General features: G+C 34.7%; 3 protein-coding genes across 6 annotated transcripts; 2 read left to right on the top strand and 1 right to left on the bottom strand.

Moving 5' to 3' along the window:
- Positions 1–666: 666 nt before the first annotated feature.
- LOC148587610 (replication protein A 70 kDa DNA-binding subunit B-like) lies at positions 667–2990 on the top strand. The gene is made up of 8 exons (XM_088512720.1): positions 667–778; positions 995–1190; positions 1650–1789; positions 1864–1942; positions 2050–2182; positions 2338–2498; positions 2625–2745; positions 2961–2990. Exons 1-8 carry the CDS (start codon positions 667–669, stop codon positions 2988–2990), a joined length of 972 nt encoding a protein of 323 aa, XP_088368846.1.
- A 3397-nt stretch (positions 2991–6387) lies between these two features.
- Positions 6388–12993, bottom strand: LOC132162728 (Far-red impaired responsive (FAR1) family protein). Of its 2 annotated transcripts, XM_059572953.2 has the most exons (5): positions 12817–12993; positions 11596–12020; positions 9561–9629; positions 7871–8088; positions 6388–6907 (listed from the first exon to the last, which is right to left on the bottom strand). In XM_059572953.2, coding segments are annotated over exons 1-4 (699 nt in total). In that variant the 5' UTR covers positions 12818–12993; the 3' UTR covers positions 6388–6907; positions 7871–7884. The 2 variants fall into 2 exon arrangements, with proteins under 2 accessions (XP_059428936.1, XP_059428945.1); XM_059572962.2 differs by lacking the exon at positions 9561–9629 and having other exon boundaries at positions 12817–12987.
- A 1435-nt stretch (positions 12994–14428) lies between these two features.
- LOC132167937 (protein FAR1-RELATED SEQUENCE 5) lies at positions 14429–26124 on the top strand. Of its 3 annotated transcripts, none has more exons than XM_059578985.2 (4): positions 14429–14616; positions 15681–16084; positions 21558–21775; positions 25775–26124. In XM_059578985.2, the coding sequence occupies exons 2-3, from the start codon at positions 15686–15688 to the stop codon at positions 21759–21761; spliced, it is 603 nt and encodes a 200-aa protein (XP_059434968.1). In that variant the 5' UTR covers positions 14429–14616; positions 15681–15685; the 3' UTR covers positions 21762–21775; positions 25775–26124. The 3 variants fall into 3 exon arrangements, 2 of the variants coding, with proteins under 2 accessions (XP_059434968.1, XP_088369932.1); XR_015911537.1 differs by lacking the exon at positions 14429–14616 and adding an exon at positions 21907–22031 and having other exon boundaries at positions 15663–16084; XM_088513806.1 differs by lacking the exon at positions 14429–14616 and having other exon boundaries at positions 15664–16084.
- Positions 26125–26995: the final 871 nt, after the last annotated feature.

The raw sequence follows: 26995 nt of genomic DNA, 5'->3' as shown, positions 1-26995 counted from the left end.
TGATAAATTTCAACTTAAAAAAAAAAAAAAAAAAAAAACCTTTTTTTGACTGAAGCATTTTTGTTGAAACAAAATGGAATAATGGAATTTAACTATTTATTTTTATTGGTTGCTTTTATTATTTTTATTTTTTTGGTGATAGTGTTTTGGCGAGCATTATTTCCTTCTATAGAAAACCCTTTGTGCTATCAAAAAAACCCAGTTCCCTGTTCGATTGAGTTTTGCCATGACAATAAATAAAGCCCAAGGACAAACTTTAGATTATGTGGGAATATATTTACTCCAACCAGTATTCTCTCATGGACAACTCTATATGACTCTATCTAGAGCAAAAATTGAAAATTCTGTTAGCGTAGTTATTAGGCCAACTACAATTGGTAATTGCCATAATAATTGCACAAAAAATATTGTCTATAGAGAACTATTAGCACTAGCAAACATCTTCTGACAGTGATAACATTCCAAACATAGAGCAATATTCTTTTTATTGTCTTTTTTATATGAATCAATTCAATATAGTTTATATATAAATAATTCTTTCTAATGTTTCTTTTTCTTTCATGATTATTTACAATGTTTACATAAAATACTAAGCATCCCTATTATAGATTCCAATAAGAACTAAAACTCATTGTTCATGTTTTTATCTATGTTCAGGAAAAAAGGATGCTGACACTTTATAATTCTCTAAACGAAATTACTCCTAAAACAAAAGAATGGAGGCTTAAGCTAGTTGTTGCTGAAAAAATGATGACACGCACCACCATTTATAGCCCAAGCAAATATCAAAGACTTATATTGGCTTATACTAAGGTAAAATCAAAGAATAACATATAGTTTCTAGTTTATATGGTTATCTTTTTGTTTATAAATAAGTGATTCTATTTGAAATAAACTTATGCACAATTCATCACTTTCAGCACAAAATTATATATAACAATACTTCCAATGCATTCTTAATCTATTTCATCCACTGCAATACTTTTTATTATAGGGAAATCGAGCCAAGCAACTATTTTTGGACACGATATTCAGTTGTTCGAAGATACATTAAAGATATCCAGCACATATTACATTACCGATGCTCTTGTTAGACCCATCAAACTAGAGCATCACATAATGGAGAATGAGTACCAATGGACAATCAATTCAAGAACTCTAATTGAAGATGCATCAGAAGATCAAATACAGTTAGCCACACTTAGACTCAGCTTTGTTCCTTTTACATAATTTTACAAATATATCGATTCTCAATCCCAAATTGGTAAGAATTACTGGTTTCAATTTAATTTTTTTTTCTTCATAGTTTAACATTTTACTAATAAAGTTGTTGCATCTAATCTTATAGATGTTGCTCTTGCCATTGACATGCAACCAGCTCGACAACTTCGAACTAAAAATGGTGAAGCAAAGCTCCAAGAACTAATTCTCATTTACCAAAAGTAATATCTAATAATTGATTTCTTGGTTTATATCTCTTTATATTATTCATTATAGGTTAAATTCAATTTTCAAGTAGCTTTTGTTTAGTAACAATCCAACTTACAAAAGAAAAACAAAACACATTCTCATTTTATGCATTTCTCCTATGTAATATACAAAAACAATTAAAAAAAAAAAAAAGGCTTAGATCTAACTACTATAGATAGGTTTATATGTTACAACCTCCAACCTATATCTTTAACAATGTGGGATCATTTTGTGGATAATGAATCGGCGGTCATTTCAAATATCATAAAGAGCAACCACATCATTGTTGGGGCAAGATTGAAAGTTATATCCCATAATGGTATGATTTATTATAAAATAATATGATTTTCATCATGATCAATCTATCTAATAGAACATCTCTATTTATCATAGGCATGTCTCTTTCAACAAGAACATCTAGCTCATTCATGATCAACCCCAACATCTTAGAAGCAGCTACACTACGAGACTGGTAAAAATATATCACTTTATGATTTAACATCTCCTTACTTTTCAACTCTACTTTTCAACATACTTTATATCTTTATGACTAACAAATCATTTTTTTGCTTTACATAGGGCTCTTGCAAATCAAAACATGTTGGAAGAAATAGTTAATGATAAATTCTATCTCAAACCTTCATCAAGCTTAATGACACAGCCCACAAAAACCGTTAAACAAATTGTTGCAGTACTAGAATTAGCTAAAACAGTAAGACATGTTTTAGTTTATCAATTACTCCTATCATAATACAAAATAAGTAAAAAAATTATTGTACAAACTCATATATGATTAGCTTACTACATTTACATTCTCAACAAACAAAATTCATCAAGATTATAAACTCTTACAAATAATTTGTGCAGCAATACAGCTTTTGGGTCAAAGCAAAAATCGTTATTCGTGACTTACGACAAGCTTTCTGGTATATGGCTTGTAACAAGTGTACAAAAGGTACAGGTATGGAGTACAATGAGGCATTGTTTTGTCTAAACTACAAAGAACCAGATTCTCTTGCACAACCTCGGTATGTGCATTCTAATTTTATGTCACATTTTTCCAACTTAAAGTATGAAATATCAAGTTTAATACTTTTTCAAATTAGCTTGTCTAAACTTCTCTTATATTTCATTCATTCATTGTTTTATTTTAGATCTCAAGTGGGCATAGAATTACAGGATACAACTGGATCATTGGTGGCATCTTTATTTGGAGATGTTGCAGAAAAGTTCATGGCATGCTCAGCAACAAAACTAATGTTGGAAACCACTCAGGTATATATATATTTCTTACTCAATTCCATTAGTATAAGTAATTTGTATGCCTTATTGTAGTAAGAAGAAAACTAATACAAATGCTTTTAAAAACAAACCAAATCCTATCAGAAACAATTTTAAGGATATTCCAAAATAAAATATGCATATGTTAACTTATTTTATTTGCAATGTTGATGCCTATATGCTTTCCTTTTATATTTTCCTTTATTCAGCTTCATTGCCTTGTACTTCCTCCTGATTGAACTATAATATAAACAAAATAATATTTGGACAAGCATCACTTTTTTCGTAACAAATAGAAAGTTTAGTTTTATTCTTCTTTCTGTTATTAGTCTGGATAATATAGCTAGCAGCTTCAACCATCTGTTTCTTCATAGTTAATTTCCTTGAGTTTGATTACTTTGCTACCTCAACTATACTACATCATTTTTCAATTAGACAACTTTAAATCCATCTATGTGCAAGTATAGCTAAACCATTTTTCTTCTATTTACATGTTGTTACTTATTCTATAAGTTAAAAAGAATAAAACCATATTCCCATTTCTTTGTTTTCCTTTATTTTTTATTTTTTAATTCATTGATCTATTTTCTCTCTCTCTCTCTCTCTCTCTCTCTTTTGTTTTTTTTTTTTTTTTTTTCAAAAATAGGATGGCATCACAAATATAGAAAGCATTGCAATGCTTTCTTTCGAGAAGCAATTTATGGTCCTACTTCGACCTTCAGTACTTGATGCACGTGGAGGACCACACTATAGGTTCAATATCACTACTATTCAATAACCACCAAATGAAGATGAATCAGCTTCCACAATCTAACAAATTGTGGCTTAATGTCTCTTTTGTCTTTATTGGAACAACTTTTGCTATTAACTAATGGCACAAAAAGAAAACAAACAACTACACTATTATTCTAGAGTGTTTTTGTTTGTATTCTTGTGGTAGAAAGTCTAAACCAAAAACTATGCTCTCTTTTTGTGTGAGAACCTATCTATAATTTTCTTGTTTTGCACATGTATCTACTCATTTACCTAATATTATCATCTTAGTTAACTTGATTGTATCAAGAGCTATTTGCTTATTGAATAATCTGCATGACACCAAGAATTAAGGCACGTGCACTCCCACTAGTAATATATAAAGAGAACAAAAAAAATTATTTTGTCATTATATTTTATTTACGCCCCTGTGAGAATGAATTCCTGGATCTGCAACTATGCCCAAACTCGTCTCCCCAAGCTAAAAAATGAGGAATATGGCATATTAATTGCTATTATCTACTTTTTCCCGTCATTGTTCGCTCTTTACTTCCGCGGCATATTAAGCCATGCAAGCATACATATATACATGCATCCATTCATGCATGCATTCACTCATGCATGCATCCATACATATACCAATGCACTCATGTTTTAACCTCGTACTACTCAAATAGTGCACAGATATGCCTACCTACCAAATCACCATCTTTGGATTGTGTACGAGGTATCTTCTTGGGCCTTCTGGCACTAAACACACAAACTCTACTCCCGACTTCACCCAAAGGTCATGCCCAAAGGCCAAAGGGCACTCTACCTGGAGGTCCAATCTTCCAAAAGCCAAAGGGCCTTGTGAAAAAGCTATCCAGACTTAATTCCCATTGGGCTACTATCGTGACCCAAGGGAATGACGGACTACTGGAATGGGCCTCAGACAACTTAATTCCCAAAGGGAATGACAGACTACTGAAGTGAGCTTTAGACATCAATTAATTTACATTGGGCCACTACCATGACCCAAAGGAATGGCGAACTATGAAGAATCCTAAAGCACAAGGCCCACAAATGAAAGATCTATTAACACTCCATGGCTCCGGTCCAACAACATGTGAAATCTGACAGTTGCTCAACAAAAACAGCATAAACGTAACTAACACTTTAGTTCAACAAATGAAAGAGTTTTGAGAGTTTTACCATGATTCTTCTGCTAAACAAACTCAATCTAAAAGATACAGTCAACCTTTATAATAGCATCTTCAAAAGGTGGTTACAGTGAAGATTGACATCAAAACAGACCCCATATTTACCACAACACCGAAGACATAGTGAAATCTCTATTACTCTCAACTTGTTATTATCATTACTCAATTATTCAATCTCATCTCTCTACAATTTCAAACTTAAGCATCGGAGGTGGAATGGTCGTCACACCCTTCACTTCACGGCCTTCCATCATGGATCCCTCCTCTATTCTTAGCAGGGAATATATATATATATATATATATATATATATATATATCTTAGATGGGGCTCAATTGAGACCCTATCATATATATATAAGACCCAACCTTTGTCGACATATGTTTTGATTTTTGTCTCTCTTCTGAAATTTCAATTTTGAACTTGACACAACTCTTATGCGACTTCATGCCATGTAAGTAAAAGTTGGGTCTTAGATAAAACTCAATTAAACCCCTATCATATCTCTCTCTCTCTCTCTCTCTCTCTCTCTCTATATATATATATATATATATGAGATTCTATTTATGGTTTTTTAAGTAATGTATTAATACATATAATTCTTGATTCTATGTATGAGTTTTTACTTAATATACTAAAGGTTTCCGATTTTAACTTTCTTAAAAAAATAATAATAATAAAAAAATAAAAACCACCTTATATGGTTTTTTCTATATATTTTTTGATAAGTACCGATGTATTAAAGAGCGCAGGGGGTTTATATATATATATATATATATATATATATATATATATATATATATATATATAGCTTTGTAAGTAATGTATTAATACATATAACTCTTGATTCTATTTATGAGTTTTTAACTAAACGTATTAATATATATTAAAGGACCAGTTCAATTTAAAGGTTAAATTCACTTTATCTCCTGAAGTTTAAGAGGTTTTTCAATTTGAACCACAATGTTTCAAAATTGGTAATGTACCTCCTAATGTTTCAAAAATTTTCAATTTAGACCCTTCATTACTAATTTCCATCTAATTGGACGGAAATCATCCCACGTGCATCTCACGTGGGATTTTGATGCTCTCTATTCTAATTTTGTCCTCATTAAAATCTATGAAATTACATAATTACTCTTAACTTCATAGGTTTTAATGAGGGTAATTATGTAATTTCATAGGTTTTAATGAGAGCAAAATTGAAATAGAAGGCATCAAAATCCCACGTGGAATGATTTTCATCCAATTAGAGGAAAATTAGTAACGGTGAGTCTAAATTGAAAATTTTTGAAACATTAAGATAGTATATTGCCAATTTTTAAACATTGGGGTTCGAATTGAAAACTCCTAAAACTTCATGGAAGTAAAGTGAATTTTCCCCTCAATTTAATTTAAGACCGGTTCACCGTTCACTTACTAAAAAATATGAGTACACGCCACATATTGCAATTTTAAAACTTTTAATAAGGGGTTTCGGCTATAATAATAATAATAATAATAATTCAGGGTGTTTATAACTTTAAACTTGATATCAATTCTTTTCTCGTAAAACTCAAAACAATATAATTGAATCATGTTATTGGCAAGTCAACCATATGGGAGGGTGAATTTATGGCGTACTATATAAACAAAAAGGATGCCCAATAGATGAAACACAAAACTCACTCTAACAAAAATGTGGGCATGTTGCTGGTGTGGGCTTCAACCACACAGCTGACATAGAAAAAGCACTGAATTTCAATATCATATCAACAGTATACATGTTACAATTGGTTTAGATTCTATAAATCCAAGTCATATATTTGATCCAGTACAACCCAAACTCACCTCTTCAACAAATTGGACTATGATATAATCAGCAAAAGAAGGGGGGAAAAATTAAAAGAAAGAAAGAGTAAGAGGAATTCTATCTAAATTTTCAAAATACCTATGCCCTATATGATCACAGATATGAATCACTTAAAAAGGTTGAAGGAATTCATCTTCTACCCTTAAAATATGCCCTCAAACCCAGCCATTCTTCTTCCTACTTGCTACACCCACAAAAAAAAAAAAAGAAAAAAAGAAAAAAAAAGACAATAATATTACAATGTACAGCCTTTATAAACAATGATACGAAATCAGGGCAGCTCCATCATCACTTGCATTTTACAAGACGCAAAAGGTCATGTTGGTTTTCTGTCATTGTTTCTTCCTATTGCTGCACCCAAAGAAAATAAATAGATTATTTTCAACTTTTTCTTCGTTTTATTTTTTTCTACTGATACTATTAAATTTTATATTGGTAGAGGATATTGAAAACTTACAGCTAAAGCTAATCTTAAGAAACTTTCACTCTAACGTATCAAACTATGGCAATTGCATACATATCAAATGGAAAAATGAAATGGACCAACAACTCATCCTTCCAATCATGGACAGAAGCAAAAATGACAACTACACATCCCCCCCCCCCCCCCCCCCCCCCCCCAACATTAAGCTACTATTCACAGAAAGCTGGACTGTATTATGACTTGCTCTCAATGCCAACCTGGCCAATGTTTTGAACAACTCAATTCACAGGCCAACCAGATGACAACAGAAGCAATAAAAGAATGATATATACTGATTCGATTTTTTTTTCCTGCACAAAACAAAATAAGAAAACATATTGAAAGATCCAATTAATAGTCTAGCATGCATCTAGCAAATAGTCATTCTAAACAATGTATAATTTGAGTCTAACTTAATTATTCAACCCATCACTAAAAGCGTAAGGTACCCTTAAATACAGGAAATATGTAAGAGGAAACCCCCTAACTAGAAAGAGCAAAAAGAACAAGAATGTATACTATTTTAAGATTCCACTGTGTAACTATGTCGATGGTGCCCTCTCGCACTGGACCATATGAATGACCATACAAGAGGCTACCTCTCACTCATTGAAAGAAATAAATGTTGAATTAGAAAGGGTTACCCGTGTAAAACAAAAAATCTCTGCTAGAAATGACTTCCACATAAACAGAGCAAAAGTTCAAAATGAAGTTTTTCTTTTTCTTTTTTGACGAGTAAGAATCCCATCTTATTAAAAAAGTTCAAAATGAAGTTGACTTCCACATATAGAGAACACAAGTATGAAAAGAAATGCGAGTACAATTTGAAGGTAAAGTGAAGAAGTACTTACGCTAAGTGCCAAGGCTATCTATGGGGCAGAAGCTCCTTCTCTATTGGCTCAAATTCTTTAAGATTGTCAACTACATTTTGAACTTTCTTGGATAGCTGCTCACTATGCTCTTCAACCATTTTCATAAATGCATTTAGCTGTTCTTGATACGTTGCACATAACCGTTTCTTATTCCGCAGTTCTGTAGTTAATTCCTGGATTTTTTTATCCTTTTCATCCTACAATATTAATGCAAAAATCAATTGATTAATATCATAATTGATAATCAATACCATCACTATTTTAGGTAAAGCACCCACGCAATAGGATCATTTCATTGTCCAACTAAGGTGATATTCTACAAGATCGTCACTGACTGAACTTGAACCAGTATCTAGATAACCCATACGTACATGTGTGCATACAAGTGATATGTATTTTTTGAAATAGATAATACTAAAACAGAGAAAAGCACAATAATGCTTGTACACATATGTAAACATGTAAGAAATGCCAAATGGTAAAAAGAAAACCTAAACAAGGGATAACAAGCAGCTTGTCCATGATGCCAAAAAAGAAATTCATGGGAAATAAAGGGATGATAGAACATGTTAACACGTCCCAAACGTAGAAGTTCCTGCCATCTAGTCAAACAGTTTAAATATCGAATCAAGAAGCTAGGTATATTTAAAACAAAATGTTAGTTGAAATAATTACAAAAGATGTGCATAAGTTTGAGAGATATCAAATATCCTTTATACTACAATTATGTTAAAGATACAAATGAGCTGTTTATACACAACATTTTTCCCAATTTTTATATGTGAAACCAGGGTATCACTATCAATTGAAGTATCAAAACCAGGGTATCAGTATCAAACCAGGGTGTGTTGCTGGTCCAACACTATGACACCATGAAATGTGTAAAGCAGTGAAGTAGATTTTCTTAGAATTAGAAGCATCCTAAACTCAGTTTGGCATGATTCTCTGCTTTGACACTTCTTTTGGTTCTTGAGAATTACAGTACTGGCCAAGTCTCGGGAAGATGTCTACAGTTGCAACAATGCCTCCGAAAAGCAAAGGCTTCCCTTTTCGCCATCTTTATTTGATCATTTCAATGGAGGACAGCCTAAAGCTTCTTTCAGAAAGAGCTATATTGGACAGACAGCTCTGACACCTAATCTCAGATGGACAGATTCTCAGATGCTAGAACATGATGCAAGATCTTATTCTTTCAGCACTAAGATGGGTTTGCTCATAGAATTTGATGTTTTGATAGCAGCTTAAAACAGAGAAAACATGTAAAAAAATTTAAAATAAAAAGTTAACAGCTTTAAGGAAGAGGAGTAACCAAATAAACTTCCACCATATCTTAAAAAGTAGGTGCGAATATGAGCTCCAATCCAAGAATCACAACCCCACTTATACAGTGCAACTATTGCCAAAGGCCCCAAGACAATTTGGAGCAAATGTTTCAGAACTACATAATTTTATATTTATTTTTTGATAAGTAATGAAACTACATAATTTAATAAAGTTCAACTGAAATATTTAAGAGATTCTAATACTTGAACTACCAGAAGGTCCAGAACCCTCAAATACAGCACTTTAGCTCTTGCAAGGATCCTTGAACACCCTAGTCTTAGATAAGAAGATTAATACTTCTAATTTGATTTCTATTGAAATGGCCAAGCCCAATGAGCTGAATTACCTTAAAAACGACCATCAGCATTAGTTTGATGTAGTTCCTGAAGGAAAATTTCCAAGGCAACCATTGATCCTATGAGCAAAAAAGCAATTCATCACATACCTAACAACTAAAGTTTCTCTTCTACTCTTCAAATATTATTGTAGACATTTTAGCCAAACGACACAATGGAATTGCACTTGTTCCAGAAACCCAATTTGATGATCCTCTGTGACCTTAATGAACTACCCAAGTGCTTGATTAATAAAAAAACCCAGCAAAATATAACCCATACTAATAGTTACAGGATATCAAAAGGCTTCATAAAAGACAGAGGTAGTCTCACAGATAGCTAGTTGGGTTGCCTGAACATAATATCATTGTCAATGCCCCTTGAGGAAGCACGACCTTAAAAATCACTATGGCTCCCAACCAACCAAAATCTCCCGGAAACTTCCTGAACCAGTATTCTAACTGTGTTCAAAGACTGACATATCTAGCACTGCAATACTTACTCTGCTTGCAATGAATCACTCTATTCATGCATAAGGCTCATAACAGAACAGGCAGTCTGAGGATAAATAGTGTGTGGATGAAATTTCAAATTAATCTTAAAGTCAAAACCTTTAGAAACACTTTTTTTAATAAGTAATTCAATTCTATTAAAAACGCAAAGGGACTAAGGAAAATTAGAAATGGGCAAGCTATTGAATGTTGCTATCCATGTGTAGAGGGATTGGAACATGTTTTTCAGCTCTAGCATTGCAGTCTCTCAATCTTCAAAAAAATTATGTCCTACGAGTTTAATTTTTCTAATATTTCAAAAACAAAACTCATTAAAATAACTGAAGGGACAAAACCCAGTTTGGTTTGTCAAATTACACACTTAAAGAGGCCAATCCAGTGGACTCTTCCAAAGAAGTAGGTTAACATCCTTTAAGGTTTAGTTTCTACCAGAAAAATTCTTAATAGTCCATGGATAATTCCTTTAGTTTCATTCACTTTTCCCTTATCTACAAAACCTGCAAGCCTAAAAAAGGAAAAAAAAGGAACTTAAAACATTAAGCAAAACAACTGCCCAAAATGGACAGCTTCCAATAACTCCCACTAGAAGTTCTGTAAAGCTAGTGAATTTTGGTATGGAAAACACCAGTTAAAAAACCACAATTTCTATATCTACAATCATTAGAAGTTTTGATGTTCAAGACTGGTTAAGGGATTATTCAAGCTTCCATTCGCCAGGCTTGGGCAGATAGTTTTTAGTAATTCATGGGTACTCAAAAGTACTAAAGTAATTGCCAGAAGCAAACTCTACTTGATAGAATTTCTTCTCTCTTTGTAGCCTATTTAAGCGATGGTGTCCATTTACAGAAAAGATTTATCTATGTTTTGTTTCAATACTTCATAAATTGAAACATTTGTTAGCGATTTATGCAACAAACACGTTATGCGCAACATACTATCTGTAAAATAGAAAGCCAGTTATTTTGGGTTTTAATTCCTGGCGCTACATATTTAGGCCAGAGCTTATAATTACTTTTGTCTATTTTTATTGGGTTAGAGGGTAATGGCAATTGGCAGAGTAGGTAATACATTTACAAAGCTACAGAAAGGACCATCTATCTTGTTTTGGTGAAAATCCAAGTTATACTAAATGAGCCCCACTTTATTTGGCACTTCTTCAATTATTTAATGTTCCAAATAAACTCCACAAAAAAAATCCATATCTTTTCCATTTGAATAGACTCTTTGCCTTCTATATGTATGTAAGACCCCTTTCTATATCCAAGGCCTAATCTACTGCACTGCTATTTAATGTTCTCAATTCTTCTTTAAAAAGTATAACATAATAGATATATTGTGTAGTTAACAATTGTATCAGCCAAATAAAGAATATGAACTAGAGAATTAAGGTAACAAAACATAGATACTTATTTATTATGTAGATGGATAAGTAAATAAACCCAACAGGAACAGATACAGATTTATGAGCAGGTAATGTAGTGAAAAGAAAAGAAAATATTGCAGCAGATAATTGTATAAGAATAAGAAAACTCACCATCGTTTGACGGGCTTCACGTGGGGACACCACAAGTGGATGATTATGATCCTTTACAAATTTAGTTATCACCCATTTTCCAGACTTATCATATTTTACATGAATCATTGCCTTACAACCTTCCCTAGTGCTTGCCCGTGGCTTCCTAACTGGCCCAAACTTACCGCGAATGCTAACACAGTGCCCCTCCTTATTACATCCAAGCCGGCGGGCAAGAATCTTCCCATCTCTTTCAGAGCGACGGCAAGACATCACACGCATGACAAATCCTACCTGTCGTGCATACTCATCATAGAATATCTTGGCAGCATCTTCAGATTCAAATTCCATGCCCTCATACGGTTCTACAACCATTTCAGTTTCACATACAACCAACTCCGCTCCAGCAGAACTCTCCACTGCTCTGGCCCCCTCATCTGAATCCACTGCCACACAACATTATTTGCCATTATCTTCCAAACCCATACAAGAATTTCATCATCTTATAAAATAAGCTAAGTCATTCAAGGTCATAATAAAAGCAATAGCATTCTAGTTCCTCGCCAAGGGAATGAAGGAGACTAAGAATGGCAACAGCTGAGGTTTTGAATTGTATGCTTTTGTTTATTGGGTGCCAAAAAAGAAAAAAAGAACTCAACTTCATTCTAAACCAAGTAGCCGTATAAGGAGTAATTGGTGTTTTCTTTCCTTCAGAGCAACCAACCAGAGCATATAAAAGATTTAATTCCATCTATCTTTTTTCCTTTTCCAGCATATGAATCGATGTTTACCTCTTAGTTAGTTTATCAAACATTTGGCGAGTACAAACAAAAATACATACAAACAAATTTCAAAGATCAAGGCAAACAAGTATTATAGCCAATTAACCAATCTTGGTAGACTTTACACATCAAATGCCACATAAAAGTAATATTCAAGCAACAAGTACAACTGCGATTTAGCACATTTGGCACTCCATAACCAGTAGCCAGCTAACACTAGAAAATGGGCATAAAGTATCAAACCAATTACTACTGCAACACATCCCAACAGCCCAAACAAGCGAAACCCATTAAATTTAAAGCTTTTCATGATCTAAATTCACAGCTTTTAGCAATGAACTCGAGTGACTTCAGAGACAGGTAGACCACGAAAACGGTAAAAGAAACTAAGGGGTTGGATACGAGGAAGAGAAAGAGGTGAAGGGTATTGTAGCAATCGTGAAGAAGAAGAGTCGCTTACTTGAATACGGGTGTGAGCGACGATGATCTTGGCGCTTGTGATGGGGGCCAGAGAGATTTGGCTCCTAAAATGCAACTTTGGAGAAGTTTCAAAACGCTGGGCGAAAGTGTTTGGGGGGACTTCGGGCCTTTGTTAGTAGGTTGCAAGGGAAATCAACTGTGGAAGCGTGGATATCCATTCCCGTGTAGCCACATGGCAAAACTATTCTTCCTTAAACCATCTTCTTTTATGTGTAGTTGAGAAAACAGATGGGCAAACAATCCTTGCATAACGATGATGTAAGAATAAGGTTGCTTAGAAAGAAAAAAAAAGAAAAGAATAAGGTTGTGTACTGATGAAAGTTTTATTAGATGTTTAACAAAATAATCAATTTTCTTTAACTGATGGAATATATATATATATATATATATATATATATATATATATATATATATATTTGTGTGTGTGCGTGCCGGTGACCACCTTCATCCAGATCTGTGCTGTGGCTTTGGGTGGATTCGGTAGCACTAGCTCTTTTGTTTCATTGCATTAAGTTTGGTTTTTTTTTTTTTTTTTTTCATAAAATCTGTTGTTTTCATGTTTATTGTATTTAGTTGTTGTAGCTGATGTGTCACTTTCTTACAAGATGCTGTAAAATATGACTTTTACACCCCATTTTGATTAAAGTTACTCATCCTAATTGCAGTTATTCTCTCTCTCTCTCTATATATATATTACCAATAATCAATCTCTTATAAGAACCACCTATGGCTTGGTCTAGGAGCACTTGGATTGTCTAGTTGGAACTAGATTTCAAGTTCGAATCTTGCAATGGAAAGTGTTTGAAGTTATTGACTTGTCCATTGGCTTAGGTGTTATTATAGTTATCAGTGGAGTTGGTATTAAGCATTGGCTCAATTTGTCTTGAGGGAGCATTTGCGGTTCTTACTATTTAGGCTCATTTTAAGCGAAGCCTAGCGGGCAATAGCCACTCTAATCGCTCTCTCTGCCTTTTCAAATAGAACAAAATAAAAATAATCTCTTATAAGAGAAGTGCTTAGATATATCATTCTCATGAAGAGTAAATGTAAAAACCGCTATCCCACAACTTTCCAACTATATTGATTTGGCATTATTAATTCACATTTAGATCAAGTTTTATTAAAAAAAAATAATGGTAAATTAATAATATCACATCAATATGGTAGGTTAATAGTGTTGTATGTAACATTTCTTTTTTTTGTAAAACCATTGGTTTTGGGGCAGATGATAGGCTAATTTAATTTTGTTATGAGTAATATTATTTATATATTTGACATGTCCACGAAGAGTGAGAAATTAAATTCGAATTAGTAACCACCGCTTCATGAAAAGTAGTATCTAACCGATTTAACTATCTCTTAGGGTACATTCATGTACATCACCTTCTCATTCTAATATATATATTTGACATGTCCACAAATAGGGAGAAAAAAAATTCAAATTAATGACCACCGCTTCATGAAGCGTAGTATCTAACTTATTGAAGTATCTCTTAGGGTATATTCACGTACATCACCTCCTCATTCCACTCGGCTAATTTGGCATTACTCCTTACCTTTGGATCGACCCGATTAAAAAAAAAAAAAAAGAATCCAAAAGATAGGGGTGTGTATAATTTTGGATACATGTAGCAGTACCTAGAGAAGCTCATTTCTACAGTTCTATGTCCAGCAAAGCAGAGTCTCCTCTTTCAAACCCAAGCCAAGCCCTCTGTTTACAGTAACATTCACACGAATCACACCCAAACATTAAGCAAACCAAAACCTCAAATTTATTCAGGTAATTCTAATTCTCTAATTTTCTTCTTCTACCGTGATAATATACCATTACAAACTCTTTTCTTTTGTTGTTGTTGTTGTTTTTTTTTTTGGTGGTTTATTTTACATGTGATTTAGAACCCTAGAATTTAATGTTAACGGTTGGTCAGAACTCACTATATCGCTACACACTGATATTCACAGCTGTTCGTAAAGTTCGTTTCTTTGTGTAATTCCGATTTGTGGGGACTCAGCCAAATTGGGTTACGTTAATTTATGAATATGGATTTAATGGTTCATTTTCGTTATTTTAAATCTGGTTCGAGTTTTTTTGGTTCCTAATTTTTTCTAATTTAGCTGGAAGTTTGCTAATGCTCCATTTCCAAAAAAATTTTTTGGTGGGGGTAGGGTGTAAAAGAGCAGAAATGAATTAATGAAAGAACATTAAAAAAAAAATGGCTTGGAACCTCATTGTTGAAAAAAATTTCTCCAATAGAATTTGTTTACTAAAGGAATTATTTGGGTTTTCATTTTAGGGGGAAAAAGAAAAAAAGAAAAAGAAAAAGAGAGCATCATAACAATGACATATTCTAGACTATATTTGTTGTTTCCATTTCAAATCAGTTGAGATGTCTTGGCTTTAATCTCGAACTGGAAAGGGAGGGAAAAAATAGATGCCCAAGACAACATAAAACTCAATTTAACTGCATGTTTTACATTTTGTCGAGCAAATTCAGTTGAACTTTATTATAGGACTACATAATGAGAAATGTGAGAGACACCAAATTCCTTTTCCTTTTCTCACTTAACATATGTATCATGTATGCTACTTTCGACACAACAAACATTCAATATCTACATTGACTGTACGTGTATGTGAAGCAAATGTTCTTTTGATCATTTTACACAAACTTACTGCTAGATTACTTGAGATTTATGAGTTCCATCATTTAATCTTGTTCATCCATATTTGAAGTTATTGTGTTCAAATTGGCTCTATACATATGTAGTAAAGTTGTTGGGTTGACCGGCATGCTTGGAGGGTGCATTATTTTTATGGTGTTAACTTGCTATATGGTGCAACAGTGACTATGGATGTGCATGACGGAAATGGAAGAATGGAAACTTCTGCTGGAGGGGAACCTAATACACGTATTGTTGTTGTTGAAACAAATCAAGAACCATGTGTTGGTATGCATTTTGAATCTGAAGAAGCTGCCAGAGCATTCTATGATGAGTATGCCAAAGGAGTAGGATTTGGAACCCGTGTATTGTCATCCCGAAAGTCTGAGCGTGATAGGTCAATCATCTCCCGCGGACTTGGATGTAGAGGGGGTTCTGTTAATCGAAAGCAAGGTGGGCAGCGGGAGGTTTGCACAGCAATGGTTCTGTTGAAGAGAGAGAAATCTGGGAGATGGCTGGTTAGGAAATTTGTGAGGGACCATAATCATCCATTGATGGTTCAATTGCGAAAGAGTCGTCGAACACTTGTAAGCTTGTCCTGCTTTGAATAATTCCTCCAGTAATTCTGTTCGTTTTCCTTTTTGGTAATTTTTAAGTTCTACTTATCGTTTTTCAGCCTATTTGAGCTTTTTAATATGATTTTGAGCCATACCAGGAAACTTTGTCATTGATTTTGTCTCTGAAGATGTTCTGGCTCTATCTTTGGTTGGCAGGCAAACCTTTTTATTTATTTTTTATTTATTTTTTTATTTTTTATATGAGAGGGAAATTTTGGGACTTGCCTGAGGTTTGGGACTGCTCTTTGTTCGAGATTGATTTCTCAAAATGAACAGAGCTGTCATAGCTGGATTATCCAGGGGAACCTTTCTTCTACATTGATTTCTTTGTTGCCTTTTTATTTGATTGTTGTTCTTTGCCTGGTCTAAATAAGGTCCTTTTCATTCTTGTTGCTGTATCTGTTTATTTATCAATTTTTTCATTGCTTGATTTCTCCTCGAGTTGGAGATGGTTCTTCAATCTCCAGAGTTGTTCCATTGCTTGCTGTCAAGGTTGTAGAGAAGATTATCTCAAAGGCCCAAAATGCATTTGTTAGAGGTAGGAATATCCTCGACTCCACTCTTACAGCTAATGACTGCATTGATGGTAGGATTTGATTTGGTGAGCTAGGTGTGCTTTGCAAATTGGATATTGAGAAGGTTATGATCATGTCAATAAAAATTTCTTGTTATATTTGCCAAGGAGATGCAGTTTTGGGAAAAAAAATGACGTACTTGGATAGCGCGTTGTATTTCTTCAGTGCATTTTTTCTGTTTTGGTGAATGAAAGTTCGTCTAAATTCTTTGGTAGCTCCCATGATTTGAGACAGGGAGATCCATTGTCTCTTTTGTTGTTTGTCATCGTCATAGAGTCTTTAAGTAAAAGGCTATCTGCTATTGTAAATGGGGGCTTTCTTTTAAGCTTTTTTGTGGGGTCTTGGAACATTGGTGCACTAAACATCCCCCACCTTTGGTTTGCAGATGACGCCTTGATATTTTACGGGGCAATCCCAGTTCACCTCCTTTATCTGCATGCCTTGTTCTTAAGCTTTGAAACTGTATCTGATTTGAAAATTAATATGGCTGAGTCTGAATTGGTTCCTGTGGGTAATGTCAATAATGTTGATGGACTGGCTAGTATTCTCAAATGCGAGTTTTCTTCTTTGCCTTTGAAGTATGTTGGTCTTACGTTGGGAGCTTCTTTTAAGGCCAAATCTATTTGGAATAGTGTTATTGAGAAGATCAAGTGCCATTTGGCTAGCTAGAAAATGATGTACTTGTCTAAGGTGGAAGGATTACATTGATTAGAGCACCCTATCCAATTTGTCTTCTTATCTCTTTTTCCCTTCCCTGCTAGTGTTGCCAATTGCATAGAGAAGTTACAGTAGGCTTTCTTATGAGATGGGCTGCATGAAAGTTTTAAATTTGACCTAGTAGATCTCTGAGGGAGAGTTTGAAGGTTCAAAAGTTTATTTTATTCAATTGTCCTCTTTTGGGGAAGTGGGTATGCTATTATTGGCATGAGAGAGGGGCCTTGTGGAGAGTTGTATTGAATTCTAAACATAGCAACTCATGGGGTGGGTGTTGTTCAAATGAGGTTCATGGGTCATATGGGTGAGGTTATGAAAAAATGTCAAGAGGGGCTAAGTGAGTTTTCTACTCATACTAGATTTGAGGTGGGCGACAACTCCAAGATTAGATTCTGGCATGGCATGTGGTGTGGGGATTAAGCCCTTAAGGAAGATTTCCTAGATTTGTATAGTACTGCATTCATTATGGATGCTTCGTGGTGGATAAATTAATGAGTTATCTATTGCTCATAAGTGGAATGTAAGCTTTATCAAAATGGCTCATGATTGGGAGGTGGATGTCTTTGCTTCATTTTGTAAATTTGTCGTACTACTTCAGATTGAGTCAGGGAGGTGTAGATAAACTTTGCTGGGCTCCTTCCCAGAGAGGGTTGTTTGACGTTAGATCTTTCTACTTTTTTGTTTCTCATGATAGTACCACTTTCCCTTGGAAGAGTATTTGGCGGAATAAGGTCCTCATGAGAGATTTTTTGGCTTGGTCAGCTGCCCTAGGGAAGATCCTCACCATGGATAACATAAGGAAGTGGCATGCCATTGTACTTGATTAGTATTGTATGTGTACGAGGAGTGGGGAGTCATTGTGAGATTGCTGGTGCCTTATGGAGTGTCATCAGTTGTGTTGGGTTAGCTTGAGTTATGCTTAGACGAGTGGTAGACCTTTTCACTTTTTGGGGAGGGCTGTGTGGTAGTACTTAAGAGTGCAATAGCGTGGAAGATGGACCTAGACCCGGGAGTGTTGTCTTCATTTGGAGGCCCGGTTCCGCCCCCGATTGTCAAGCTCCTTCCTTTGGTTGCCTCTATAGGTGGCTCTATCCCTGGGTCAGCGGCAGGGTTCTTAGACCTAAGGGTGTCGACATTAGACACAGGTTCTAGAATGGGTTTTGGTGCAGGTCGTGGCTATCAAGCCCCTTCCACAAGTTGATGGCTCTTCGGAGGCCTCACCGGCGGTTATGTTAGCTTGGTGAGCTTCTCTGAACTTGGCAGTTCAGCACCCTTCGTCTTCAGGACCGGACTTGGCAATCAACATGGTGGTAGGTGGCTTGACTTCTGGTGTCCTCCAATTACGTGGCGGGTTTGCTCCGTCTAGGTTGAAACTATTGATGTTGGAAGTAGATGTCGCTAGTGGGTAGAGGCCGGTGTTTGTTGGGGATTCCTCCATGTTCTTGCCGGTAGTTCTAGCCTCCCAAAGCTTGCTGGTTGCCCAACCCAGGCCTCGTTGTTTGCTTAAGCCCATGAAGGTTTTTTTTTAAAAATTTTTTTAAAATTTTTAATTTTTTAAATAATATTCGCAAGCCCAAGGCCAAGAGAGTTTCGAAGGACTCGGCCTTGGGTCCTGCGAGTGACTCGGGTATTGTTTCAGGTCGCGATCCGGGTCTCATGACATCGCCTCCTGTCTTGGGGGTGGCTATCGCGATGCTCTATTCGTTTGTTTCCAACCCTGCGAGAGAGATTCGGCCTTTGGTCGATGGCTAGTCTAGAAGCACGCTGGCTGTTGGTGACGATATTGTTGGGTCTTCTACGTGGGCTTCTCCTCCCTCTTAAGGTAGAACAACAAGTGGGGGTGGGGAAGTATATTGTTTTGTGTTCTCTGGTTTTGGGTGAGGTTGGTGAGGCCTTGTATCCCTCTCTGTGTATCGATCCCCCTGTTTTGCCGGGAGATTTCGGCTACTCAGATTGGGCTTTGCATTGTGTGAAGGACATTTGTCATATTGTGGGGATCTCTTATTTGGGCACGGGGGTTCGTGAGGAGTAGGCTTTGGCTCTTTTGACAACCATTGAAAAGGAACATCGGCGTGAGGAATCATCTTCTCTCTCTCGAATCATGGTATAAAAGGCCGCAGGGAGCCCAAGAATTTGGAGAGCTCCATAAACTACAATGTCAGAGGCAATTCAAGCCGTGGAAAAGGCAAGGCTCATTAGAGTTTGTGAGCAGATTATGGGGATGTCGTTAGGTGGGGACGAAGTTAGGCGAGTGGGTGGGGTTTTACCTTGGCTGTAATTCTGATAGGGTTAGAAAGTTTCTTTGGGTTGAGGTGGCTGGTTTGTTCAGCTGGTGGAACCTGCCTTGGGGTTTTGGGGGTGTTTTTTATTTTTTCTAGTTAGGTATTTCCTTTCGTATACTCCGTGTGTACTTAGAGGCGCTTTATGCTTTTAATAAATTTTGTCGATTACTACTTATCAAAAAGAAACTAAAAATTTTGTCGATTACTTATTAAAAAAAAAAAAAAAAAAAAAAAAAGTTTTGAAAACCACGAAAGGATGGTGGTAGAATTAACGTCTTTCTTTTTCAATACTCTTTACCACTTGACAATTGTTTTAGACTATCTTAATTTGCTTAATTTTTATGATTTTCTTGATCGTTTTTCTCTTTCTAGTTAGCCGTGTCTCTTGTATAGTTTCTTTGTACTTGGGTTGTGCCTCTTGCGCATATTAATTATATTTTGATTACTTATAAAATTAAATTGTTGTAGGATTTACCCCGTGCAAACAAGATAAATTTTCAAACTATGAGACAATTGTTTCATATCTTCTTTTTCAATGCAAATAGGATTTGTAAACTGATCTCCCGTTATCGGAAGAACTGTTGCTGATTTGATTTATAGGAGTTAGTGTTAAACTACCATTCATCCCAAAAGCTTAAACTGGTAGGAAGAGGTAAATTTAATCACTTAATCATTAGTTTAACACTCTTCCTCATGTGTGGGCTTAAACCCCCTTTTAATAGATGAGGCCCGACATGTGGAATATTTAATTAAATGGGGGATAATTTGACAAAGTCAAGGTTCGATCCCAAGACCTTTGGCTCTGATACTATGTTAAACTACCATTAGGAAGAGGTAAATTTAATCACTTAATCATTTGTTTAACACTTAGGATGCATTTAGAAGTTGACCAAGTACATGGGGTTTCTTAAAGGAATTACTTTAAGGTCATAAGACTCCAAGGAAGTTGCCTGCTGGTCCCACTTTTTGGCCCAAGGTAATGCAATGCAAATAAATGTTTTATCTTGTTAGTAAACACCAAGTATCCCACTAAATTTTGAGGAACAAGTTATTCTATTTCAAAATCACCAATCTATCTATCATCCAAGATTGAGAGCTTTCATATTCTTTCAAGTATCTTTAGTGAAATTATTTTTATCGAGACCAATTGCTAAATTTCAATAGAGAATAGCTGGAGTTGATGTTATATTTAGTGGATGATATTGTGAATAGTTTATAAAATTAATAGCAGTGTTAGTTACAGCAGATCAAGTCTAAGGCTTTATGAAAAAGTGCATCTTTGACTGTTTTCATTATCAGTTGTAAGCCCTGAATTTATGAAAAGCAAGGCCCTTTATATGTCTAAAAGTAGTGCATTAGAGCAAACCTTGTAGTCCATTGGTACTTCTCCCATATTCAGTATGGCTTTGTTATGGGTGTTAAGGATTGTCTTTTTGTTTAAACCCCCCTCTCCCCCTTCAGTGATACATACAGGCAAACGGTGCCATCTCTATGTAAGCCTAATATGAAGTGTTAGTATTTAAATTTTATGTTGGTCTATATTTCCTAAAGTTCTATTGTGTGGGAGACTGTCAATAGCTCTGCATGATCTTGGACAGTTCCACAATGATGTCTGATTCTTGCAAAAGGCATGGCTCTTAGCTTTCTTCTTATCTTTGCATTTTTTTCTTCCCAATAAAGGTTCAAGTATCTATGCTGTTTTCAATAAACTTCAACTTTCAGCCTGCTCAAACTAATAATTGTTTTGGGATTTTCCAAGTCCATTGGGTTAGAAAATGATCTTCTACTTGTGTGGTTAATATGATTTGCTCCATACCATTGTACTTCCATCTCCTTAATATGTATCTTTTTTCTTTTTAATCTATTTTCAAGGATGAGAAGGATAGGAAAATTCTGGAATTATCGGCGGAACTGCGGGCAAAGAAGAGGTTAAGTGCAGCATATAGAGAGCAGCTACTTATATTTATGAAAGATGTTGAAGACCATAATGAGCACCTATCGACAAAAGTTCAATTAGTTTTTGACAATCTAAGGGAGTTTGAAGCCAAAAGGAAAAAGGTCTCAGACCATAGATAACTTCTACATATGGAGTGAGTACCCTACCCTGTCTTCAGATTGTTAGTCGTGCATGTTTGTTCATTTTTATTTATTTGGCCTCAGTTTGGTTTGCTTGAAGATCTTTTTTCCAAATTATAGAACTGGGTGCATGTATTTATGACAGATCCATTCTTGGAAAGTGACTAAAATTTGACACATGCGGAATTTGGCCCTCTATGCTCTATGACCCTAAATGTTGGACCGTTAAGAAATAAGATGTTCATGAAGAATGAAGTCATCCGTTCAAAGGTAGGAATGACTCTTATTGAAGAGAAGAAAATGGGAGTTGCTCAAGATGGTTTTGGTGCATAGAGACATTAATACACTACTGAAAAAAAAGAGGTTATTTAATTCAAGTTGACAGAGTGAAAAGAAGTAGGGGGAGGCTTTTAATAAAATGGATAGAAGTCTTGAAGATGGATATGTTAGGTAAGCACCAAAGAATACAATTTTGGATAGAATGTAAACAAAAAAAAAACCTGTGGCCAGCCTTACTAGTTGACGAGGATCCATAGAGTCTACCCATTTCAGTTGGGTTGAGTACAAAACTGAGCGTATGCAGATATCACATGGAAATTCAATGATTATATTTGTATTTTATACAGAATTGAAAATACAAATAAAAAATTGAAACAGAGAATTTGAAAAATTGGATCCATTGCCAAATTGATGGTTTTGGACTGATCTAACATATGTGGTATTTGCAGTTTAACCATATTTTCCTTTTCCATTTATGTTCTGTGCTTGCTATTTTTGGTGGACTTCTCTCAGAGAATTGGAAATAAGTTGTCTTCATCTGTTTTGGTAGGTAATAAGAAGAAGCAAATGATTGCCTTTATTGGTTCGCTTCACTTTTTTTTTTTTTTTTGGGGGGGGGGGGGGAGGGGGGTTGGTCTTGCAGGAATAATTACTTTTACCAACACAAATGGAAATAGACTTATTTTGTTTTATTCACCTTTTTATCTGATTATGCTTTTGAGGGCTGAACACGTTAGTTGCAACAAAAATTGCTTTTTGTAAACTGGGATTAGTAGACCATCTCGGCCATAATTTTATGGAAGTAACCTTGAGTCAATCTTCATGTCTCAATCTGATCAAATTTCTAGTCACATGGATGAGCAGGAGGAAGCACCAATAGAGAGCTCCATAGCTTCTTATATTTATGTACTAAGCAAGCATCTACAGATCTGCCATAGAGATGGTGGCAGTAGTTTTTGTTGGCATAAGAGCTCACAGCAGCCAATGTGTCCTTAGATTTACTTAATGTTGAAGTAGCAAAAGAAGGTTATGCATTTAAATAGAAAAATGTTTATATACGCCTTTGTAATTATGCATAAGGCTTATTTTCAAAGAGACCTATATGGTCAAAATTGCTCATTGTTCTTGACCTTTATGATTGTAACTTGTAGAATGGAACTAGCATCTTAGTGATGACATATAATACACATCAGAGAATTCAACTTGCATAGGACTCATTTACTTTTTTTTTTTTTGAAAAGCAAATTTATTCGAGTTTTTCTTTAGTACAAATTTTGCTATAATTTTTGTATGTCAATTTAAGTTCTCGTTAAGGAATTCATTATCATCAAAATGTTGATCAACATTATGACCATCGCGAAATATCTGAATTCTAATTTGGAATTAATATTTGTTTTTTAAAATTCTTTCATCTCATCCAGTCTTTAGTGCTCTTAACCAGATATTTTCTTTTTGTGCTTTATTCTTGAATATGATCCAATTATGAACTTAGAAAATCAATCATTTGGTTCGATATCCAATTATGAACTTGGAAAATCAATCATTTGGTTTGAACAAACAGAACTAGTTTTGCAATTTGAAACATGCTGGAATACTTTTCCGTTTGTGGAGAAGTACCTTATCATTATTTTATTCCAGCATTCAACATAAGATGTAATACCCTAACCTATGCTAAACTATGTTAAGGTAGACAAACCAATTTCCCTTAGTTTTGAACTCAAATCATCTGTGGTCTGATGGGAAAAACCTAGTCATGCCTATTTTCAAATTTTGAATGCCTATGGGATATAGTTTGCAATTTGGATATGGGTTATGAAGTGCAATATTTGGGGGTCCCTATTGCAATTTGGAAACGGGGTCAGCTGTAGAACCCCATCTTATGCTACATGTGCTGGAATTGGAATTGAGAACCAGCTTGGATGCCAACTCATACTTAACACATTTTTACTTTATTTAGACCATTCTCTGAGGATCTGAAAGTGGGGACAAAGTGAAAGAGTTCTGCTGCAGTCTTTATGTTTAGGCCAAGACAAGAAGGGAAAGAAGATAAGGGAATGGATTTCTATTGGGCTTGCAGGATTGAGGCTGGTAGAGAAGGATTAAGAGGCTTAATTAGAACATTCTTTAAGCATCTAAAATCAGGGAATGAAGTGAGAGTTCTTCCTACTTTATGTTTAGGCCTAGAGGCGGAAGGAAATAGAAAAGGGAATGGATTTCTATTTGGATTGCATGAGTGAGGCTAGAATAGAGAAGGATTAAGAGTGCTGGAATGATTTCAGTTCTTGGAAGTGACTTCTTCCACGGTTCTCTCTTCTTCCAGTCCTTACTCCTAAACTTGAATATTTGTCCATGGATTGATCAGTAAAGTTAGTTTTGTTGCAAATCATAAACTGAGTTTGCACCTTTGCTGAAGCTTCGGAATTCCCATTGGTGAAGTTTCTAATTTTAGATATGAGAATTCAATTTTGTACGCTTGATACTTTGATATTAGGTTGTTCTCTCTTTGTTTTCTCTTCAAAGCTGGTTTATATCCTCTTCAATAGTAATCATGTAACCAGCTCCTGCTATGTAAATTTTGATTCTTTGACAAGTTTCTGTTTTTTCTGGTCAATTTAGGTATACTTAACTTCTACAGTGGTATATAGTTTATGAGCTGATACCATTTCAGTCTAGTTTGATGTTTCAGATTTGAATTCAATTAGCTTCTGTGACACTCTTGAATCTGTCATCTTAGATTTATCACTTGAGTCGTTCCTATTTAGAATATCTCTGACCATTTAGTTGCAACCTGGTGATTTTAGTTGTTTCCTTTGGTTTTGTTTCTGATCTTAATCTAATTTGAACGCTTTCCAATTGTGTTTCTAAATTCTGTTTTAGAATTCAGCTTGAAATGAAAACTAGTCACTTTTTGATCTCCTGAATCAGATTGAGCATTTTAGTTAATTTATATCCAAGTTAATAGCTTGGGTGAGCTTCTTCTCATAGCTGCAACTTCCTCTTATTCAAGATTTGAACCCCAATTCAAGGTGAATGTATTCAATTCACCTCAGCTTCAAACCCTTATTCTCTTGGAATATTTATTTGCTTATGTGCCTTCGGCTAAAACTTGAACCCAATGAAATCACAAGGTTCTTATACACCATTATATTCAATAATTTGAGCCTTTAAAACTATTATTATTACCTATGCACTTTTGCTTTGGATGTCTGAAGCTGGGCATCTCAAAATCTGTTTGGTGCCATTTAGAAAACTGATGGTATGTTTGCCTCATTTGAAGTAGCGGTGGTGATTTTTGCCTCATCTTTAGATTGGAGGATTTCGCCTAGTAGTAGGATATTGGACTTTTGGCCAGTTGGAATTGATCCTTGTCTAAAATATTGGTGACAATGTGTGAACTTTTCTAGAATTTGATATTTGAAAAAGGCTTTAAGTTGGAACTAGTTTGTTTTTTGAGCCATACAATATAATCTGTTATGATAACTTCGAATCATATGGATATTGTGACTCAATAAGCTTTTCTAATTTGAACGATTCTGAAAGTCCTTGCTTATATCAGATTGGTACTTGTATTATTTGCGAATCTGTGTTATTAAGTTATGAACTTGTATTTGATATTATAAACTCATATCTAGGGTTTATTTTTTATGAAATCTCTGATCTCCCTTTTATGGACTATGGATTAGCTACTTACTGAGTGCTGGTAGCTGGCTGATACTACTTCTTATTGTATTCAGATTTGAAGTCACAAAGTGGAGAGTATTTTGAAGGTTGAGGCTATGCTATTTGCACATTGAGTCTAGTTTGGTACATTTAAAATCAAAATTATGAGATGTAACATGTTGCATTATAATTCTGAAACCCTGAGGTTTGTAAATATTTCGGTTAAGCTTGATTTGTAATGCAAAATGTTATTGATATTGATTTTAGTTATGCTCTGAATGATCATGTGTTATTGTTTCCTTGTAACACTTAGTTATGTCTAATGCTTTCTCTTCAAAACTGTATTGGTAGAATCTGAAATGCTTTGTTGCAGTCGCTGTAAATCATTCCAACTAATCCATATCTATGGTCTTCGTGAGGAACCTTTTTCTTTGTTTGATTGTTTTTTTGTTTGTTTTTTCTTACAAGTCTCGATAAGCGTATGAGACTCAAACCATGGACTGACTTCACTCACCATCCTATACTTAAAGAAGTGTGTTTTGATCCAAAGAACACTAATTGGTTACTTAAGGTTCATTAATGTTTTATTTAATACCGCAAATTCTATAGGTTTTATTTAAGGTGAAAATTGAATAAAAGTGTCATCCGCTTCACATTCGAATGCATGACTCTCTCAGAAGTGAAAGTCCATGCTATATAAGTGATCGTGAGTTTCACATTGTTCTTTTGACAGTGTTGTAAAAGAATGACAACTCACGTGGTTTGTTCAGTGTATTGTATCCGCACAAACACATAACCTAAAGTTCACACTTCACATGATCAAGATAGATAATTATAGTTGATGTGTTATAGTCTTATCAAATGGAATACCCAATTCTATTACTGACTATGATTTAAGTCATATTCAATGTACAAAGTTTATGATTTAGATATTTTGTGCCATATTCATTGTAGCTTATGGATCTTACATGCATATGATGGGTAATAATTATTAAAGCATACATGTAAACAGTTATATGCTCAGTGTTTATTAAATGAAATCAATGAATAAACCACTCTTTTCAATTAAAACTAAAATATTATACAAAGTAAATCCTAACATCCTTGAACCTATTTACCTAGTAAATAAGTTTCAAGAGATCTTAGACCCTCTGACCAGATGGCTAACAGCAGAAGACCAAGTCACTTATATTACAAGATAATTGTTTCTTGGCCACATCATATAACAACCAGAGCAAAAACTAAAGTATCATAACATAACTTAACATAGAGAAATCATCTAGTATCCCAATCAA

This window comes from Corylus avellana, chromosome 2, assembly GCF_965113065.1.
Source record: "Corylus avellana chromosome 2, dhCorAvel1.hap1.2, whole genome shotgun sequence".
Taxonomy (NCBI): domain Eukaryota; kingdom Viridiplantae; phylum Streptophyta; class Magnoliopsida; order Fagales; family Betulaceae; genus Corylus; species Corylus avellana.
Note: the sequence above shows the minus strand (reverse complement) of the source record. Positions and strands in the feature narration are given on the sequence as shown.